Here is a 17,045-nt window from a genome sequence, read left to right as displayed (position 1 = left end):
CATACTCCACTATGTTAGTTTAAGGTGTGCAGCACGGCGGTTTGACTTAGATATACTGTGAAATGATTACTGCAATAAATTTAGTCAGCAGCCATCCTCTCACGTAGATACGATACAAACAAGAAGCAAAAGAAGCAAAACCATCTTTTCTTTGTGATGAGGAGTCTTAGGGTTTACTCTTTTAATAACTTTTACATATACCGCTCAGTAGCGTTAACTAGAGTTACCATGCTGTATGCTACATCTCTAGACTTATCTGACTTACAGCTGGAAGTTCGTGCTTTTTGACCGGCTTCCCCGGGCCCACACCCTGCCTCTGGTAACCACAGATCTGACCTTTCTTCCTGTGAGTTTGGCTTTTGTCTTGTTTTATTTTGTTTTAGATTCCACATATAGGTAAGATGACACAGTATTTGTTTTTCTCTGTCCAACCTATTTCACTTAGCGTAACGTCTTCAAGGTCCATCCATGTTGTTGAAAACGGCAGGATTTCCTTCGGTTTTTTTTAATGGCTTAGTAACATTCCACTGTATATGTATACCACACTTCTTTATTCGACAATAATTTCTCTTTTAAAAATCAATTATTTATTATTATTTTAAAATTATTTATTTTTGGCTGCATTGGGTCTTCGTTGCTGTGCGCGGGCTTTCTCTAGTTGTGGCGAGCAGGGGCTACTCTTCACGGCCGTGCGCGGGCCTCTCATTGCGGTGGCTTCTCTTGTTGCGGAGCACGGGCTCTAGGTGCACGGGCTTCAGTAGTTGTGGCACATGGACTCATGTAGTGTGGCTCGTGGGCTCTAGAGCACAGGCTCAGTAGTTGTGGCGCATGGGCTTAGTTGCTCCGCAGCATGGGGGATCTTCCCGGACTAGGGCTCGAACCCGTGTCCCCTGCATTGGCAGGCGGATTCTTAACCGCTGCACCACCAGGGAAACCCCTCGACAATAATTTCTTAATATCATATAAACCTAGTACATATTTAAATTTTCCCAGTTGTCCTTCAGATGGCTTTTGTTGTAGTTGGTTTGTCTAATCTAAGACCATGCACTGGATCTTTAATCTCTTTTCATTTAGAATAGTCTGTAACAATACAAAGGACTTTCTGAGTTCTGCAGAGTACTAAAAAAGTAAAATTATTTAGCAGGCTCCTAAATGATGGGCATGGGAATACAAGTATAGAAAAACCACCTGCTCTTGAAAGGGAACTATGCAGAAAACTGGAGTTCTTTAGTGAGTTCTACAGAGCAGTCATTGCATATATATTTATTTTCCTGTAGAGAACATCAACAGTGTTTTCAAACTCTTTCATTAGTGGTATATGGATTGACTCCTGGATTTTTAGTGGCCTGCCTGTTGTGTGAAAAGCTCACCTCCAAATACAGCAATGCTTTTAGTACCTTTGGAAGATTGGCTCTGCCTTGCAAAACCCTCCTTGAGTAGAGAGACAGTGACTACCCCAACTTTGGAAGCATTTTCAGTATTGTCCAAGAGAACTAATCTCTTTATACTTTAATGGACCAAGATTAGCTCCACAAGCTAAGAGACAACGACTAACTCATCTTTATATGATCAGCACGTAAACATGGAGACTGGTATGTAGTCGGGGCTCAGAAAACTGCCCATGGAACAAATCAACAATTCCGACCTTCTTTCTTTCTCTAGTTCATTATACTTTTGACACATCCCCTCCATTTTTCTCCTTAAAGATGTATAATCCCTCCTTAACTGAGCTATTATTAATGTCTATTGCTTTTAATTTTCCTTTAAGAAATCTTCTAAAATCCCTATTTTCTTGACTGGGCAACCTTGGGAATTTTCCAGAACATACTGTGCCTCCCTTAAACACTTCCAATCTGCTAACTCTAATCACTGAATCTGAGATGTTCACCAGCCCCCATCTTAGTCATCTCATCACACCGAGCTCACTTCCTCCCAGAAAGCCAGTAAAATCTGTAGCTTGGGAACCGCAGGCAAAAATCCTATGGGGACTCTCCAGAGTGTGTCCTTTCTTTGCTATTGCATGATCCTGATCGAAGCTAATCCCATCGGGTTTCCTAAAGAAAAAAAGAAAGGAAGAAAGAGAAGAAGAAAAGAAAGAAGGAAAGAGTTATGCAAATCTAAATGGTTTTCTTAAATAGGTTATTCCTTTCAGTCTTTCAAAATGCAAAATGATCAGCACACCACGGTCTAATCGGCAGCAATGTATTTTTGCGGCTGTGGTCACACCCAGCAGAGGGATGATGGCAGGAATGATGGGGAGCTGAGCGTGGATGCTGAGTGTGCGCACGAGTGTGACTATAAACCCCATGGAGAAAGGCATGCAGTCCAGCGTTTCACTTGATGTGATAATTCACAGAATTGCCAGAATCATCAGTCGGTGGGCATTTCCGTTGCTGTTCTCAGTCTAGTCAGATGCAATTTAAAAGGAATGATTTAAACAGTTAAGGCGGCCAAGGAGGAAACGCTGGCAGGTTCCGATGCTTCACTCTGGCGTTTGGTTAGAAACTTATTCGGGGTGGGGTGGCACGTCTCCTGAAATCTTGCACTTAACCTACACATCTGTGTTTTTCCACTGCTGGATTTGCGCCTGTTTCCATGCGTTTGGTTTTATTCCACCCTTTCAGAGATTTCTCTTGAACATGAATAAAATCGTCTTGCTTTGATGGATACACACATTTTATGAAGTGCCAGGATTAAATCAACTTTGAAAAAAATCAGCCAGAGAGCGCATTGTGCAGACAGCTTAAACACACCAAGTGAAATGCTTTTAATGCTGTGAGCTGAAGGGGCCACTGAACTGAATCATTGAGGGCTCCCTGTATTCAACTGCCGTGACCTACTTAGAACCATGACGCAGCCAGCCTTTCTTGGGAGTTTTCTTCCTTTTGCTTTAAAAAAAAGAAGGGAGGGAGGGAGGGAGGAAGGAAGGAAGGGAGGGAGGGAGGGAGGAGGGAGGGAGGAGGGAGGGAGGGAGGAGGGAGGGAAGGAGGGAGGGAGGGAGGAGGGAAGGAGGGAGGGAGGGAAGGAGGGAGGGAGGAAAGAAGGAAGGAAGGAAGGAAGGAAGGAAGGGAGGGAGGAAGGAAGGAAGGAAGGAAGGAGAGAGAAAGGAAGGAAGGGAGGGAGGGAGGGAGGAAGGGAGGGAGGAAGGAAGGGAGGGAGGGAGGGAGGGAGGAAGGAAGGAAGGAAGGAAGGAAGGAAGGAAGGAAGGAAGGAAGGAAGGAAGGAGAGAGAAAGGAAGGAAGGGAGGGAGGGAGGGAGGAAGGAAGGGAGGAAGGAAGGAAGAAGAGGTAACAGAAAGGAGCACAGGGGCTGTCTAGAATCTCCCTTTCCTAAACATTTTTTTTTTTTTTTTTTTGCGGTACGCGGGCCTCTCACTGTTGTGGCCTCTCCCGTTGCGGAGCACAGGCCCCGGACGCGCAGGCTCAGCAGCCATGGCTCGCGGGCCCAGCTGCTCCGTGGCATGTGGGATCCTCCCGGACCGGGGCACGAACCCGCGTCCCCTGCATCGGCAGGCGGACTCTCAACCACTGCGCCACCAGGGAAGCCCTCCCTTTCCTAAACATTTTAACTTGCACATCTATAGAGGACTTAAGAAGTTACATAGTACAGTTACGGGGTTTACAATGCATGGAAAATTCTACAGGTGATTTTCCCATGTTTTTAAAAGTCCTTCTATAAACAAATTTGATTTTAAAAAATCCTTTCTAACCCTCCCTCTTTCAGGAATCACTGAGCTCCTTCCTGCGCCTTTGGAGAGGGCTGTTCCTTCTGTTTCACCCCCTACTTCGTTCCTGTAGTTCAAGTGCTCCAATCAGTCAATCAATCAAGTGAACAATCAAGTGGTCTCCTAACTGGTTTCTCTACCTGGAGTCTCTCTCTTCTTTCAGTTAATTCCACCTTCCCGTCAGGTGCATTTTCCCCAAAACACAGCTTCATGATGTCACCACGGCTCAGCAACTTTTGCGGCTCTTTGCTTTTCCGAGCAAGTTACACTAGTTATTCAACATATTCTATAAACCAAATTCAGTCGACATTTTCAGTTTTTCAAATTATCGTTTTCCTATTTTTGACTAATTTCCTTCAGTCACACTGGGCCACTCCTGTCCTCTGGCTCCGCTATTCCCTCCCCTTCCTCCCCCTTTCCACATGCTAATCTCTCTCCCTCTTCGGTGCTATTCCCAGGCATTCTGGTCCCAAGTAAAACCTCACCCTCTTCTCTCTAAGACGATTACAGTCCTAAGGAATCATTCCTTCTTTGGATTTCTTTAAGCTCAAGGAAACAGTCTTGTGTGGAAAGAACCCCTAAAGTTCTTCTCTGGGTACCGAGCATTAAAAAAAAGAAGGCCTGAATAAGTTCATGGCAGACTAATAATATAATGATAAGTATAACTTCAGTGTAAATTTGTTGATTGAGAAATTGTGATTACTCTATGAGAAGGGATAAGTTAGCTGACGACTTGTAACAACACTTGCAACACAGATATTCACCCAAAGCATCTTCCATCCCAGGCAGATACTTATTGCAGTTTCAGACTTTCTTCTACCACCATTAATAAAAGGACCCACTCACTGTTGGGTGCCTTTTCCTTTTAAGTTTTTTTCCCAGCTGGTGTACATTCTGCATGATGGAAACACTCTGAAGGGCCTCTGAATTTTTTTTTCTTTTTTTCTTTTTTCAGCCACTCTGCCTGGCCTGCGGGATCTTAGTTCCCCGAACAGGGATCCAACCCGCGCCCCCTGCATGGGAAGCACGGAGTCTTAACCATTGGGCCACCAGGGAAATCCCTGAAATTTATTTTTAAAGTTCTCTCAAACTCTTAATGGATAGCCTTTTCTGAAAGGCTGAAGAAGGGATGAGCAGAGCAGGCCATATGAATGCCTTTATCCTTTTAAGGAAAAGGAAATTCCAAAGGTTAAGTGAAATTTTTTTCATCCTCCACTCTCAGGTGTGTAGCACTCACCAACTCCGTCTAGCCTGGACTCCCGTGGAACACTGAAGCCCTTCTGCTTCTACAGAGAGAATGTCCCCTCACTCGACATCACTCATCCAGTTCCCAACCAACAGCTGGTTCATCGTCCTTCCATGTGACCAGGTGGGCTTCTATTTACCCTTTCCTTCTGCCATGTCCGCCTGTTCCCAAACTTAACTGAAGAGGTCTTTCTGATTTCTATCTAAGAGAAAGAGGAGCCTGCACTCACTCCATCACCAAATACTTATTCTGACCTGTTGCAGACTAGGTACCATGCACAATGCTGGGATAGAATGGTCCCTGCCGCCATCACACTGACATCCTGGTGGGGGAAATAGGCAAATAAAATAAATAAGCCCCAAATAAACACCAGAAATTATGGAAAAGGCTTCAGTGGAAACAGGGTGGGTATAGAGACTTAATGGAGAATGTGGGGCAGGGGGACGGCTAGAGGGGAAGAGCTTGTGCTCATTTCAGACCGAGAGTCAGGGAAGGCCTCCCTTACACGGGAGCCTTTAGGCTGAAATCTGAGGGATAGGAGGAAAGTGGATTCCAGGTGGAGGCCACGGCTTGTCCGAGGTCTTGGCAGGAAGGAGCTTAGCCAGCGTGCTTACTGCACTGCGAGGTGGAGGTGAACGCTGTACCATGATGCTGGGAGGGAGACAGGGCCAGATCACGCGGGTCTTTGAGACTGTGATAAGGAGGTCGGACTGTAATCTCAGAGCACTGGGTTGCCAGGTAAAATACAGAACATCCAGATACATCTGAATTTCAGATAAAGAAAAACTTTTTAGTTTACGTGTGTTCCAAATATTGCATGGGACATACTTATGCTGAAAATTTATTCATTGCTTATTTGAAATTCAAATTTAACTTGGCATCCTGTTTTTGCTTTGTTTTGTTTTTTTTTTTTTTTTTACTAAGTCTGACAACCCTAATTGACAGGCTGGTGAAAGGTTTTCAGTAGGCAAGTGATGTGATCCAATTTGTATTTTAAGAAGATCCCTTTGACTGCTTCTTGGAGAATGGTTTGCAGGGTGGCATAGTTAAGTGAAGGTAAGTTCAGGGAGATTGGTTAGGTTTTCACAGCAGCTCAGAAGAGGGACAGAGCTAGTCTCGCCCTAGAGACTAGTCTTCTCAAACTTTAATGTGGATAGGAATCATGTCTGGTATCTTGTTAAAATGAAGATTTAATTCAGTAGATCTGGGGTGGGATCTGAGATACTACATTTCTAATAAGCCTCCAGGTGGCGCTGACCTTGCTGGTTTCTAGACCAAGGGTCAGCAAACTATGGCCCATTGGCCAAATCTGGCCTGCCGCCTGTTTTTGTAAATAAAGTTTTATTGAAACACAGCCATGTCCATTGGTTTCCATTTCATCTATGGCAGCTTTCTGCTTTCATGCTATGATGGCAGAGTGAAGTCGATGAACAGAAGACTATATGGGCCACAAAACCGAAAAATATTTACTATTTGGCCCTTACCTGGAAAGTTTATCTGATGCCTGCCCTAGACCACACTTTGAGTAGCAAGGTCTACATTTGGATGGTTACCATGGAGATGGAGAGACATAGGCAGATTCAAGATATATTTGAAAGCACAGAGTGTGGTCTACATTGGTTCATTAAACATTCCCTTCTGACATGAGCCTAGGGACCCTGAGCTGCATGTCGAGACAGCTGAGAACCTGGTTATCAGTGGTGATTCATCTTGAAAAACATTTACCCAAGAAGCCCAAGGTGTTCTACCCAGCACACCTCTGAATGTATATAGAGATGCGTCCACGCACACACGGAGAGCGGAAAGACACCACATAACAGCACCTGGTAACCTGGACGAATCAATTGTCATGCTAGCAAAAAACTGAAGCCCACTCCTGTTTGGACTTACTGCTGGCTGGTTTCCATTTTTCCTACCTCAACTTCCATGATCTCTACTTTCTCATGATGGGGGTGGTCTTTGCAGTAATTGTAGGTGAGGAAACTGAGGCACAGCCTTGTTACCTCCTCTGCTCACTCCACCCCCAGTAAGAAACGACCCTTTCCTCAATCTCCTCTCTGTCTCTTTTAAAAAAATTATAACCTTTATCCTATGTCTTAAAGGAAGGGATTATCCAGTGCTCACTTAAGGGGAAAATCACTTTAAAACAAAATAGAAGATGATTTTAGAAGGCAGGAGAGAAAGACTACACTTTTTCTGTGCACAGTTTTTCTTGGCATTCCTTTGGGATTCTTAGAGTTGCCACATTGACATCTTCCATGGTAAATGCACAAGGTACGATAATTCTCTTGTGTAATAAACTTACAAGGCAGTGTCATACAACAAAGTACTAAAATGACTTATCATTTAAAGACCACTCCAGGGTTGTTAGAAGTTATGAATTTCTGGAAATTGCTTTGAGTATTTTATCTTTCTAGGATAAAATACTCAAGTATCAAATAATATTTTATGCACTGATGTAGTAACATTAAATGGTGGCCATGTGATACGTACATTAACACCAACAAGTTAATTCCAATTTCTGCGGGGCACAATTTCGTACTAGATAGCAATTTAACACTCAGATGCTATGCTATCTTCCGAGGAGAGGGAAGTAAGCGGTTCTGTAGTTTGTCCTTGTGGCTCTGCAGTGTTCCTAGTGTCATTATACCTTTTTTTAAAATTAAATGTGGCTGCTCTTTCTTTCCCCATGTGGGCATTGCAAAACAATAACAACCGCAAATATGAGAGATTAAGCTTGTATAATAGACTGATCCGTTTTACTTAGAAAGCTGAAGTTGCTCAGGGATAATGAATACAAGATACGTCAGCAGAGGTGAACAAAAACAAATTCTGTGTCGCTTTCATTCACGGCAAAACTTGCATTTCAGATCACATTTGCACAAAGACCATCTGCTTGATGAAACAACTCTTCCTTCCCAAATGCGTGGATTTATGTCAGAATCCAAACAGTTTTTCACTTTATCATTAAGCACTGGCAGGTTTGGAACTCCAAATTAACATCGGAGGTGTCTGCCTCATAATCTCCTGGGCTACATTCTTTTTAATGGGGGGAAAAAAGGCAAAGTGCTGAAAAATGAAAAAATCTCCAGATATCCTTTTTTTATTCCCTGCCTAAATTTTAAACATTTCAACAAACCTGTTTTAATGTCTTACTGAAGTGCTGAGGCACAGATGAGAGGAGAAAAGCAGACAAATAAAGGAAAAGTCTTCCCTTTCAGAAGGTACCTGAAAGGGTGAGTAGGAAAAGAAAGGGAAAGAGAAGAAGGAATGCTAAGGGGTTTTGTAATGTGAGGTTGTCTGAAACAAAATGCAAGGAAGCTTGGAGACGAAAGATTCGGTTCGCATCAGGTCTTGGAAGCATGATATAAGGAGTGTTTTATAAAAGAAGAAATCATTAAAAGGATTCACACATCCATTTGCATGAATTAGCAAACCTGGGAGAGTGCCTAAAATGGACTACAGTGCTGACCTGAAACGAAGGTCACTGATTTCCCCGCAACCTCAATGCCTCAGTGTACACAGAGCATAGTTACATGAACGAACCTTTCCAGCCAGTGTTGAGAGATCATCACCTCCAATTATCTGCATCTCGCCCATGGACTGGTCATTCTAAAAGAAAAAGGGGAGACAACATTTTACTGTACAAGAAAACCTTTAAAGCACGTTTCCCTGTCTACCCGGCCAGTGGCGAGACTGCGCCTTACAAATATAGCACAAATAGCTGGTACAGATTCATGGTTGCCTATGGTTACCAAGAGCCACTCTCCTGCCACTGTGCTTGAGACAAAGCACTCTAATGGCTGGCGGGCGAGTCTGTGTGGAGAGGGCATGGAAGGAGTAGAGAGAGGACAAGCAAACCTAATTTTGGGACAAAAAGACCATGGAAGGTGCCTGAACCTATTCTGAGACAGATGGAACTGGAGGAGACAGTCATGCTCCTGGACTTCCCTGGGGTGAGGGGGTGGCTACGGGAGCCCCAGGAGGGGCCTAGCATTTGTCAGCTGTGCCAACGGGCCTCAGTTACAGCCCTGCAGTGGGGAACAATTAGACTGGCTCCCAGAGAGGTTAGAGACCCCCTCTACTCCCTACCAGCGCTGGTCCAATCCCTCATCTGGTGTTGAGGGCAGTTCTAACAGGCCAAGGCTCAAGAACTATTACAGTCAGACCTTCAGACGTGGATAATGAAGCCTTAGGAACTTCCTGCAGTTCCAGGAATATGAGACCCAGAACCCCATTCAGAAAACGTTATCACAGTACCTTGTAATAACATATAATGGAAAAGAATCTGAAAAAGAATATATATATCTGAATCACTGCTGTACACCAGAAACTAACACAACATTGTAAATCAACTATACTACAATTTAAAAAAAAAGACTTTTCACTCAAATCCTATTAGGGGTTATGAGCATTCCTTTTCACAATATTTATACACAGGACACTATCCTGTCCCAATTAAACCTCACACACACACACACACACAGACACACACACACACAATGAACAAAATATGGATTGTTCCTTAGTATAAATATCACAATAGAATAACATGGGGGCAGAACGGGAAACAGAGAGCAGGCAGCTTGTTTTCTGGCCTCCTTGCAAAGAGGCATTAAAGGAACCAAAGCAGATATCCTACAGGCAACTGGTTTCATGACCAAGCAAGACTGCTGTGATGTTGCAGTCCCTTCATCCAAACAATAACCTAAGTGAGAAGACACCAATAGAGGGACCAGACGTACACTGTGCTGAACCAGGAAACATCTCCGGTTACTGCTGCGGACAGCTGTTGCTTTGGCTAGTTCACTGCTTTTCTCCTTTATTCTGGCAATAAGGTCCTGCTTCTTTCCCGGGAGAGTTCATTCCATTTGGATCAGGTGGAGCCAGGCCTTACCTGTATAAATCAGCTATGCCTGAAGCTATAACCAACCTTGAACTTTCCAGCTACTTAAGCCAATTCATTCCCTTAAAGAAATTTTCCCTTGGGTTGGTCTGAATTGGATTCTGTCACTTGCAACTGAGAGTCTAGACCTAGAGTTACTTTGTCATAGCACTGGTCATCCGGAAAGGGAAACAAAAAAAGGCCAACCAACCAATATAACAGTTTTACCAATGAAGCAGCCTTTTATTTTTTTACCTTACTGCTCAAGAGAGAAAAAAAAAGACCTTAAAACGTTCTTACTTCCACTTTGAAAGCATTCATTCCTTACTGCAAAGGAGTGGAGACAATGGTTGAAGTGGCCCATAAGTTAGATAAAACCAATAATTTTCTTCTTATGGGAACTGATCTTAAAAGGAGAAAATCAAAGGCTAACCAGAATTCGCTGATCTTTCCTGTTTTTGTCCAGGCTTATGTAATCATATATTCACATGCAGTCATGTCAGCAGGTTGAGAACTTGTCAAAAATGTCAAAGGAGAAAATTTTCTTGTCACTTCTAGAGGTGCTGAGATAAGAGGAGTTAATATAGGGAGAATTTCTGTGTATTAGACTCACACATGGTAATAGCAGCAAGAAAAGTAAAATTTCAGTGTCTCCAGAGGACTAAGGTATGCAGAATTGGATGGAACAACTAAACCACAAAGTTTGATGTAAAAAAATGAGACTTATACTCTGCTAGATCAGAGTAAATTTCACAATAATTCTACTATTATCATCTCTATTCAGAAACAAAAACACAACACATCAGAAAGCTGAATACAATGCTCTAAGTCACACATTTAGTGTGTTTTCAAGCAAGTCTTATTTCAGAAGGCCTCACTTAGTCCAAGCTTATAACATATTTTTAATATTAGATTTGCCCTTAATTCATCTGGAATTTATATCTTCCAAGTGTGTATATGGTCAATTGTCCTAATACCATTTATTGAATTGTTTATTTTTTTCCCTACTGGTTTGAAATGTCATTTTTATCATATCCTTCATTCTAATATGCAAGGATCAATTTCTATATACTTCTGTTTCATTAACCAAAAATGTCTATTTCAGCATCAAAACCATACTGTTAAATTATTATAGCTTTTTAGTATGTTTTAGTGTCTGGCAGAGCAAGTCCCAATTTTTTGTTCTTCTAAAAAATTGTCTTGGCTACTTTTGCACATTTATTCTCCTATCTGGTGGGTTGTTAAGAAGATCAAATGAATTAATACACACAGAACATTTAGAACAGAGCCTGGCATATGGTAAGCACTCAGTAGATGCTAGCTGTGACTGATTTCTTCCCTTTCCTCCCTCCCTCCCTCCCTTTCTTTCTTCCTTCCCTCCCTCCCTGGAAACAATCACCCCTCAATCCTCCCTAGTACACTGGAGTCTGGAGCTCCCTGGTTTAATGACTCTGGAAAATATGTCTGGGATGGAGAAGGGCAATTAGAGGTCTAACTTCTCCATTCATATGCTTCCCATTGCCTTGCTGCATCCAGACCATTCCTCACTCTACCTTCTAAGAACCTGGTGACAAACTAGTAAGCCTTTCAGGAATCCTGTGGCCTGATGACTCCTCTCTACTCTTTGAAATCAGCCTCCATAGACATTTAGATTTTCAGTTTCTCTATTTTGCTGAGTCAATGCCCTTCCTTAATCAGTTTTATCATCTAAAAAACAACACTGACATCTCTTGCCCACTGAGGTCTTCTCCCTTTCCTCTCGTCCTTGTGGGTATATATATATCTTGTTTATTTCTTTACTGCCGTTTCGCTGGGGTTTCAGGAAAAAAAGGAATTAACTGAATGCATTCAATTCACTGTGTTTAACCATAACATTTTTCTAGTGGTTCAAAAACATCCTTATATTCCTAGGATTGATTTTTTTTTTTTTTTTTTTTTTTACACCACTGGTTTTGATTTGAAACTATTTTCTTTGGGATTGTTCATCTGATCTTCATAAGTAAGAATGACCTATAATTTTCCTTTCTTTTGCTACCTTTGTGGATTTTTAAACCCAGTTATACAAGCCTCATATGAGTTGGGTGATTCTTTGTCTTTTTTTCTATATGCTAGAAAGGTCTGTATATGGGTGAATGTATCTATTTTGCTAAGGTTCAGTAGAGCTCAGAATAGGTATTATTTAATCCCCAATTTACAAACAAGGAACTGGACGCAGCAAGAGTCTGAGTAACTTGCCCAAAGAGGTACTACTGGTAAGTGAAGGAATCCAGTTCAATTCTAGAATTGCCTGAATTGACATTATTCTTGTGTTAATCACCGCCCACCCCCCCCCCCCCCCCCCCCGTCCTCCACAATATTCCTAGAAGGTAGAAGTAATAGTACATCTCTGAGAGTAACATGGAGAAGAAATTGGGTCCTGGTTATACTAATGTAGTAAAATATATAAGCTGAAATGGCTAGGAGAAATCTACATCTTGAAAGAAATATTGGTAGCTGTTGTGTGGATTTATTTAAACAGCAAAGGAAGTCTCTGACGTATAGTTCAGGCATCCTCAGAAAGAAATATATTGGAAATTTCTAGTTTAGGTGACCTGATCTCCAGGTGCAAAAAAGAGCTCAGCAGGTATGCTGACTACTCAAACAAGAGAATGTGGACTGTTTAGATAATGTTTAGGAAAAAACATAACCGAGGAAGAATAAATATCCTGAATTCCTTTTGAGGAACCGGAAGGGGAAAAGTAAAGAAAACAAATAAACAAAAGAACCACTCTCTCAGCCATTCATTTTCAAAGTCAGAGCAACTTGCTTCATTCAGAATCTATACACGCAAAGGCTTTTCAACATGCTCCGCCCCCACAGATGCCTTAACTTCGCTTTTTCCCTCTTCTTTTCAGCCTTATCCTCCCTCTCAGCTCTTCTCCTGTGCTCAGTAAGGTCGTCAGTACTATATCAAATGGATAGAGAGGCAAACCCCAAACCATTATAAGAAGCTTTAATGATGAAACCGGAGAGCTTCTAATGAAAATGTTGCAAACTGTTGAAAAATTTTTCAAAAATTCTAACATTGATACCAAGTCAGATAACAAGGACAGGTGAATCAGTTCCAGTGTTTTCTTTTTAACCAGCTGTTGATGTAGGGTGTGGGTCCCCGAGTCCTTTAAGCAGCCTGGGGTCAAAGTAGAGGTCACAGGGCAGTCAGAGCTGGTGGCTTGTGTGCCTGTCCCTTGCTTCACCCAGAGCAGCTCCTCTTATCTCTGTTATATTAACGGGTTCAAGGTAAGATGATGGCAGCCAAAAAGTTTGAAAACCCTCATGTCAATATTTTCTTCCTTTGAAATGGACTTGCCTTCTTTTCAGTTCTTGTTCATTTAAATATCCATTTGTTTCTGGGATCATTTTTGTTTAGAAACTCATTCTTACAACCTATGTGGGTGAATTGTGAGAAAGGAACATGGTGACTGGTGAACAGGCAGCTGGTGTCCCCAAGTCCCCTGGGGACCAGACTTCCTGGGTTCCAGTCCCAGCCCCACCTTCTCCTAGTTGTATGACCTTGAGGAAGCTACTTAACCTCTCAGTGCTCCACTGTCCCTGTCTATAAAAAGAGTATGTCAATAGTTCCCACCTCCTAGGGTTACTGGGAGGAGTAAATGAATTAATACGAATTCAGCACTTAGAAAAGTGCCTGGCATGTAATAAGCAGTTCCTAAAGTAAGCCTTGTCTTCTCATCATCTACTTTTAGTCTAAGAAACTTGCACATCTACCTGAGTTTCCTAACATTGACTTTGTGACGATTCTTCGTTCAGTTCACTGAGCACACGACTGCTATGTGAATGCCTCGTGCTCTGAGGTTAGGGTTTCTGAGGCTGACAGCCACCCATGAGGCATGTGGTTAAGAAGGACTCACGGCCTTCTGTTGCCACTTTGCATCATGGTTACAATCTTGATTAAAAACAAGCTCAGTTGTATGGTCCTCTGGGGTTTCTCAGTGACCTCTCCCCAGTTCCCAAGCTGTGATGTCTGAATCTTTAAAGTAGACCATTTCATGGGTATAATAAGCATCATTCCACTCTGCTGTTTTCATCTTTCTCCTCAACAGACAGAAGCCACCTGGAGATGATGCTCAGATCCACTTTTGTCTTTATCAGCTCTTGTCTGTACTCTGTTGGAGCCGTTTATAGTCAGTAAAGAGTTAACCTTGAAATTGCTTTACAAGATGGCAGCAGCAGATCTGTAGTAGAACATGAGAATGGGGCTTCCCTGGTTGCGCAGTGGTTGAGAGTCCGCCTGCCGATGCAGGGGACGTGGGTTCGTGCCCTGGTCCGGGAAGATCCCACATGCCGCGGAGCGGCTGGGCCCGTGAGCCATGGCTGCTGAGCCTGCGTGTCCGGAGCCTGTGCTCCGCAATGGGAGACGCCACAGCAGTGAGAGGCCCGTGTACCGCAAAAAAAAAAAAAAAAAAAAAAAGAGAGAGAATGGATGGCTGGTTTCCTGAAAATTTTCCCGGGCCTGGCTCCATTTTTGCCTTGGGGATCATGAGATACCCCAATTCTTTCCTTTAATCCACCATCTCAGCTTAAGGTAATTTAAAATAGACTTACACTACTTGTCAATAACAGAACCTTGACTAAGGTTTCACACCAACTTACAGGAGAAGTCAATATTTGCAAATTATGATAAATATTATTAGGGACAACTTAGTGGTGACACATCATCACTCTTCACTGAGGGACACTCATCACTGTGCTGCATGAGACCCTAGACTTCCCGGCACACAACGTACTGCTTCCTCCTCCATGTCTTAGCTCGTGGTTGCTCCTGTCACACCTCCCCATCTTTCTTCACAGGACTAATTCCTACTCTTCCTTCAAGACTCAGTCCAGGCATCATCTCTTCTAGGAAGCTTTCCAGGAGTCCCCTGGACGTGATGTGTCCCCATAACGCTCTATGCATATCTGCATGTCAATAGACCACGTCCAACGGGAACTTTCTGTCAATGCAGCAATTGCCAATGGCATGAGAACTTTAAACAGCTTTATTTGCATCCTAACCGCACCCCCAGTGGCTGGCACACTGTGGCATCCAGTGTTTGCTGAGCTACACTGAAGCATCTGCGTACATGTGCTTGCTATAGTTTTAATGCTTCTTCCTCTACCCATGGGAGACACTAAGTGCTCCCAGGCAGCACCTGGTTTCTCTTGCTTTAAGTTCTTTCTGCAGCTGTCCAGGAGACGGAAGGAGCTTACTGCCCAACAGAGACAGAGAAAAACTAAAAACTATAAACAAACACATATGAGAAAATATCTGTAAAGCTCAACTGAAAGGGGCACAAATGAAACTGACTTGAGTAACTTGCAAGATGGGAAGACGGAAAGAATACAGAACCTCCTCTGTGATGTCTGAATGATTCCCACCCAAACTATGTTTCTTTCTTTTTATTACTAGTGTTTTATTATCTCAGTTATCAAAGAGCCTTCTCAGTACTTTGAAAAATCTAAATGTGAAAATCCATGTGAATTCTGAACATGAAAATTATGAAAATATGAATTAGTAAGGTATGTTAATATCAGTCTTTCATTTCATGATTAGTAAAGGATACATTTTAAAGCCAAACTAGCATTTTAACCCAGAAAAAAAAAATGTATATGTTAGCATGTACAATTTAGGTCATTTGAAAGAACACATACGTTTTGTATTTCCCGAATTTGGTGTGTAACTTCGCAAGCAGGATGAGACTTTATTCAAGGACAAAATGGCCTTCTGTGTAATGACAATGATTTATTGCTCTATTGTGATTGGTATTCCACACCACCCAGTCTCTAAGAGGAGTACTGGTTAGCTCAGAGTAATCCCCACCCAACAGAGAAAAGCTCTTTTCTTTATGAGAACTAAAGCAATCTTGGGTCAGAAGAAGCGACCACAATGATGAGAAGCTATAGGCTGGTAGGAATAATAAAGGGTCACCAAGAAAAAGGAAAAATGGAGTAGAAGGAAGAAAATGGACCTTTACTTCAATTTATTTATAAAAGACCCCAGGAAAGAGGAAACTCAGTTTAAAAACAGATTCGGTGACTTTGCTTTACATGGACTCTGAAAACTTGAAGCAGGATATCCTTCTGTTTTAAACCTCAGTATGGATTTGTTGTTTTGGTTTAAATTATGTTTTTAAATTATGAGTCAGAAAGAAAAACAAGTTGAACCCTTGACACAACTCAATGACCCCAAAGGACTTCAGTAAAATCTATGTTTTCAAATGTGGATGACCATATCCCAGTGGTGACTATTTCTTTTTTTTTTTTTTTGCGGTACGCGGGCCTCTCACTGTTGTGGCCTCTCCCGTTGCGGAGCACAGGCTCCGGACGCGCAGGCTCAGCGGCCATGGCTCACGGGCCCAGCCGCTCCGCGGCATGTGGGATCTTTCCGGACCGGGGCATGAACCCACGTCCCCTGCATCGGCAGGCGGACTCCCAACCACTGCACCACCAGGGAAGCCCGGTGACTATTTCTTGAAAGGTCATTTTCTCCACACAATTTTTTTTTCCCTAGATAACCCAGGGAAGATTCATAATTATAACTTTTAAAAAAAGAACCAAATGGAAATTATTTTTCAACAGTAAAGAAATCTTAAGCCAGCTCTCACAGACCTGTTTTAAGATTGCCAGGGGATGGGACGGTGGACAGGAAGGGCCAAGGGAGAGGACTGGTGGCACATCCTGTGCCAGGGAGACCTCCAAAACACACACTGCTTTCTGGCATTAGACTGGATCTGCCTTTGCTCCCACCCAATTGTACTCTGGGTCCAAAGGGTTCTGCTTCCTCGTGTGACTTCTCAGCTCAAGGTATTTCTGCAGTTGCCCATGCCTGCAGAATGAAGTCTCATTTTGTCATCGCGATGGGCCGGGCCATCCTTAGAGCCAGGCAACAGAGGTCTTGCACATCACAAATACCAAAACACAAAGACATTTGCTTTTTTCTTTTTGGTCTTAAAAGGAAGCTTTGGGGGAGAATTCTGGAATAGTTTGAGCTAATGAGAATTATGCAATAGGGACGTGTGTGCTGAACTGGGCTTTTCCTCCCACCCCTGACCCTCACAGGGCCAAATCTGTGGTGGGGCAGGTGGTGGTGGCCTCCCTTGGGAAGCCGGACAAAGAGGCACTGGTCTATTTTCCAGGTGGCCCTAAATCACCCAAAG

The 17,045-nt window shown here is 42.9% G+C and overlaps 1 protein-coding gene across 1 annotated transcript in view; it reads right to left on the bottom strand.

The window, feature by feature from the left end:
• PRTFDC1 (phosphoribosyl transferase domain containing 1) overlaps positions 1-17,045 on the bottom strand; it is a 90,531-nt gene that overhangs the window by 10,479 nt on the left and 63,007 nt on the right. Inside the window, exon 4 of the mRNA XM_022580529.3 lies at positions 8,517-8,582. Within this exon, the coding sequence (XP_022436237.1) occupies positions 8,517-8,582 (66 nt within the window). The remainder of the gene's footprint in view (positions 1-8,516; positions 8,583-17,045) is intronic.

This window comes from Delphinapterus leucas, chromosome 2 (genome assembly GCF_059928025.1).
Source record: "Delphinapterus leucas isolate spDelLeu-1000000601 "Yukka" chromosome 2, BTC_Dleu_Yukka2, whole genome shotgun sequence".
Taxonomy (NCBI): Eukaryota; Metazoa; Chordata; class Mammalia; order Artiodactyla; family Monodontidae; genus Delphinapterus; species Delphinapterus leucas.
Note: the sequence above shows the minus strand (reverse complement) of the source record. Positions and strands in the feature narration are given on the sequence as shown.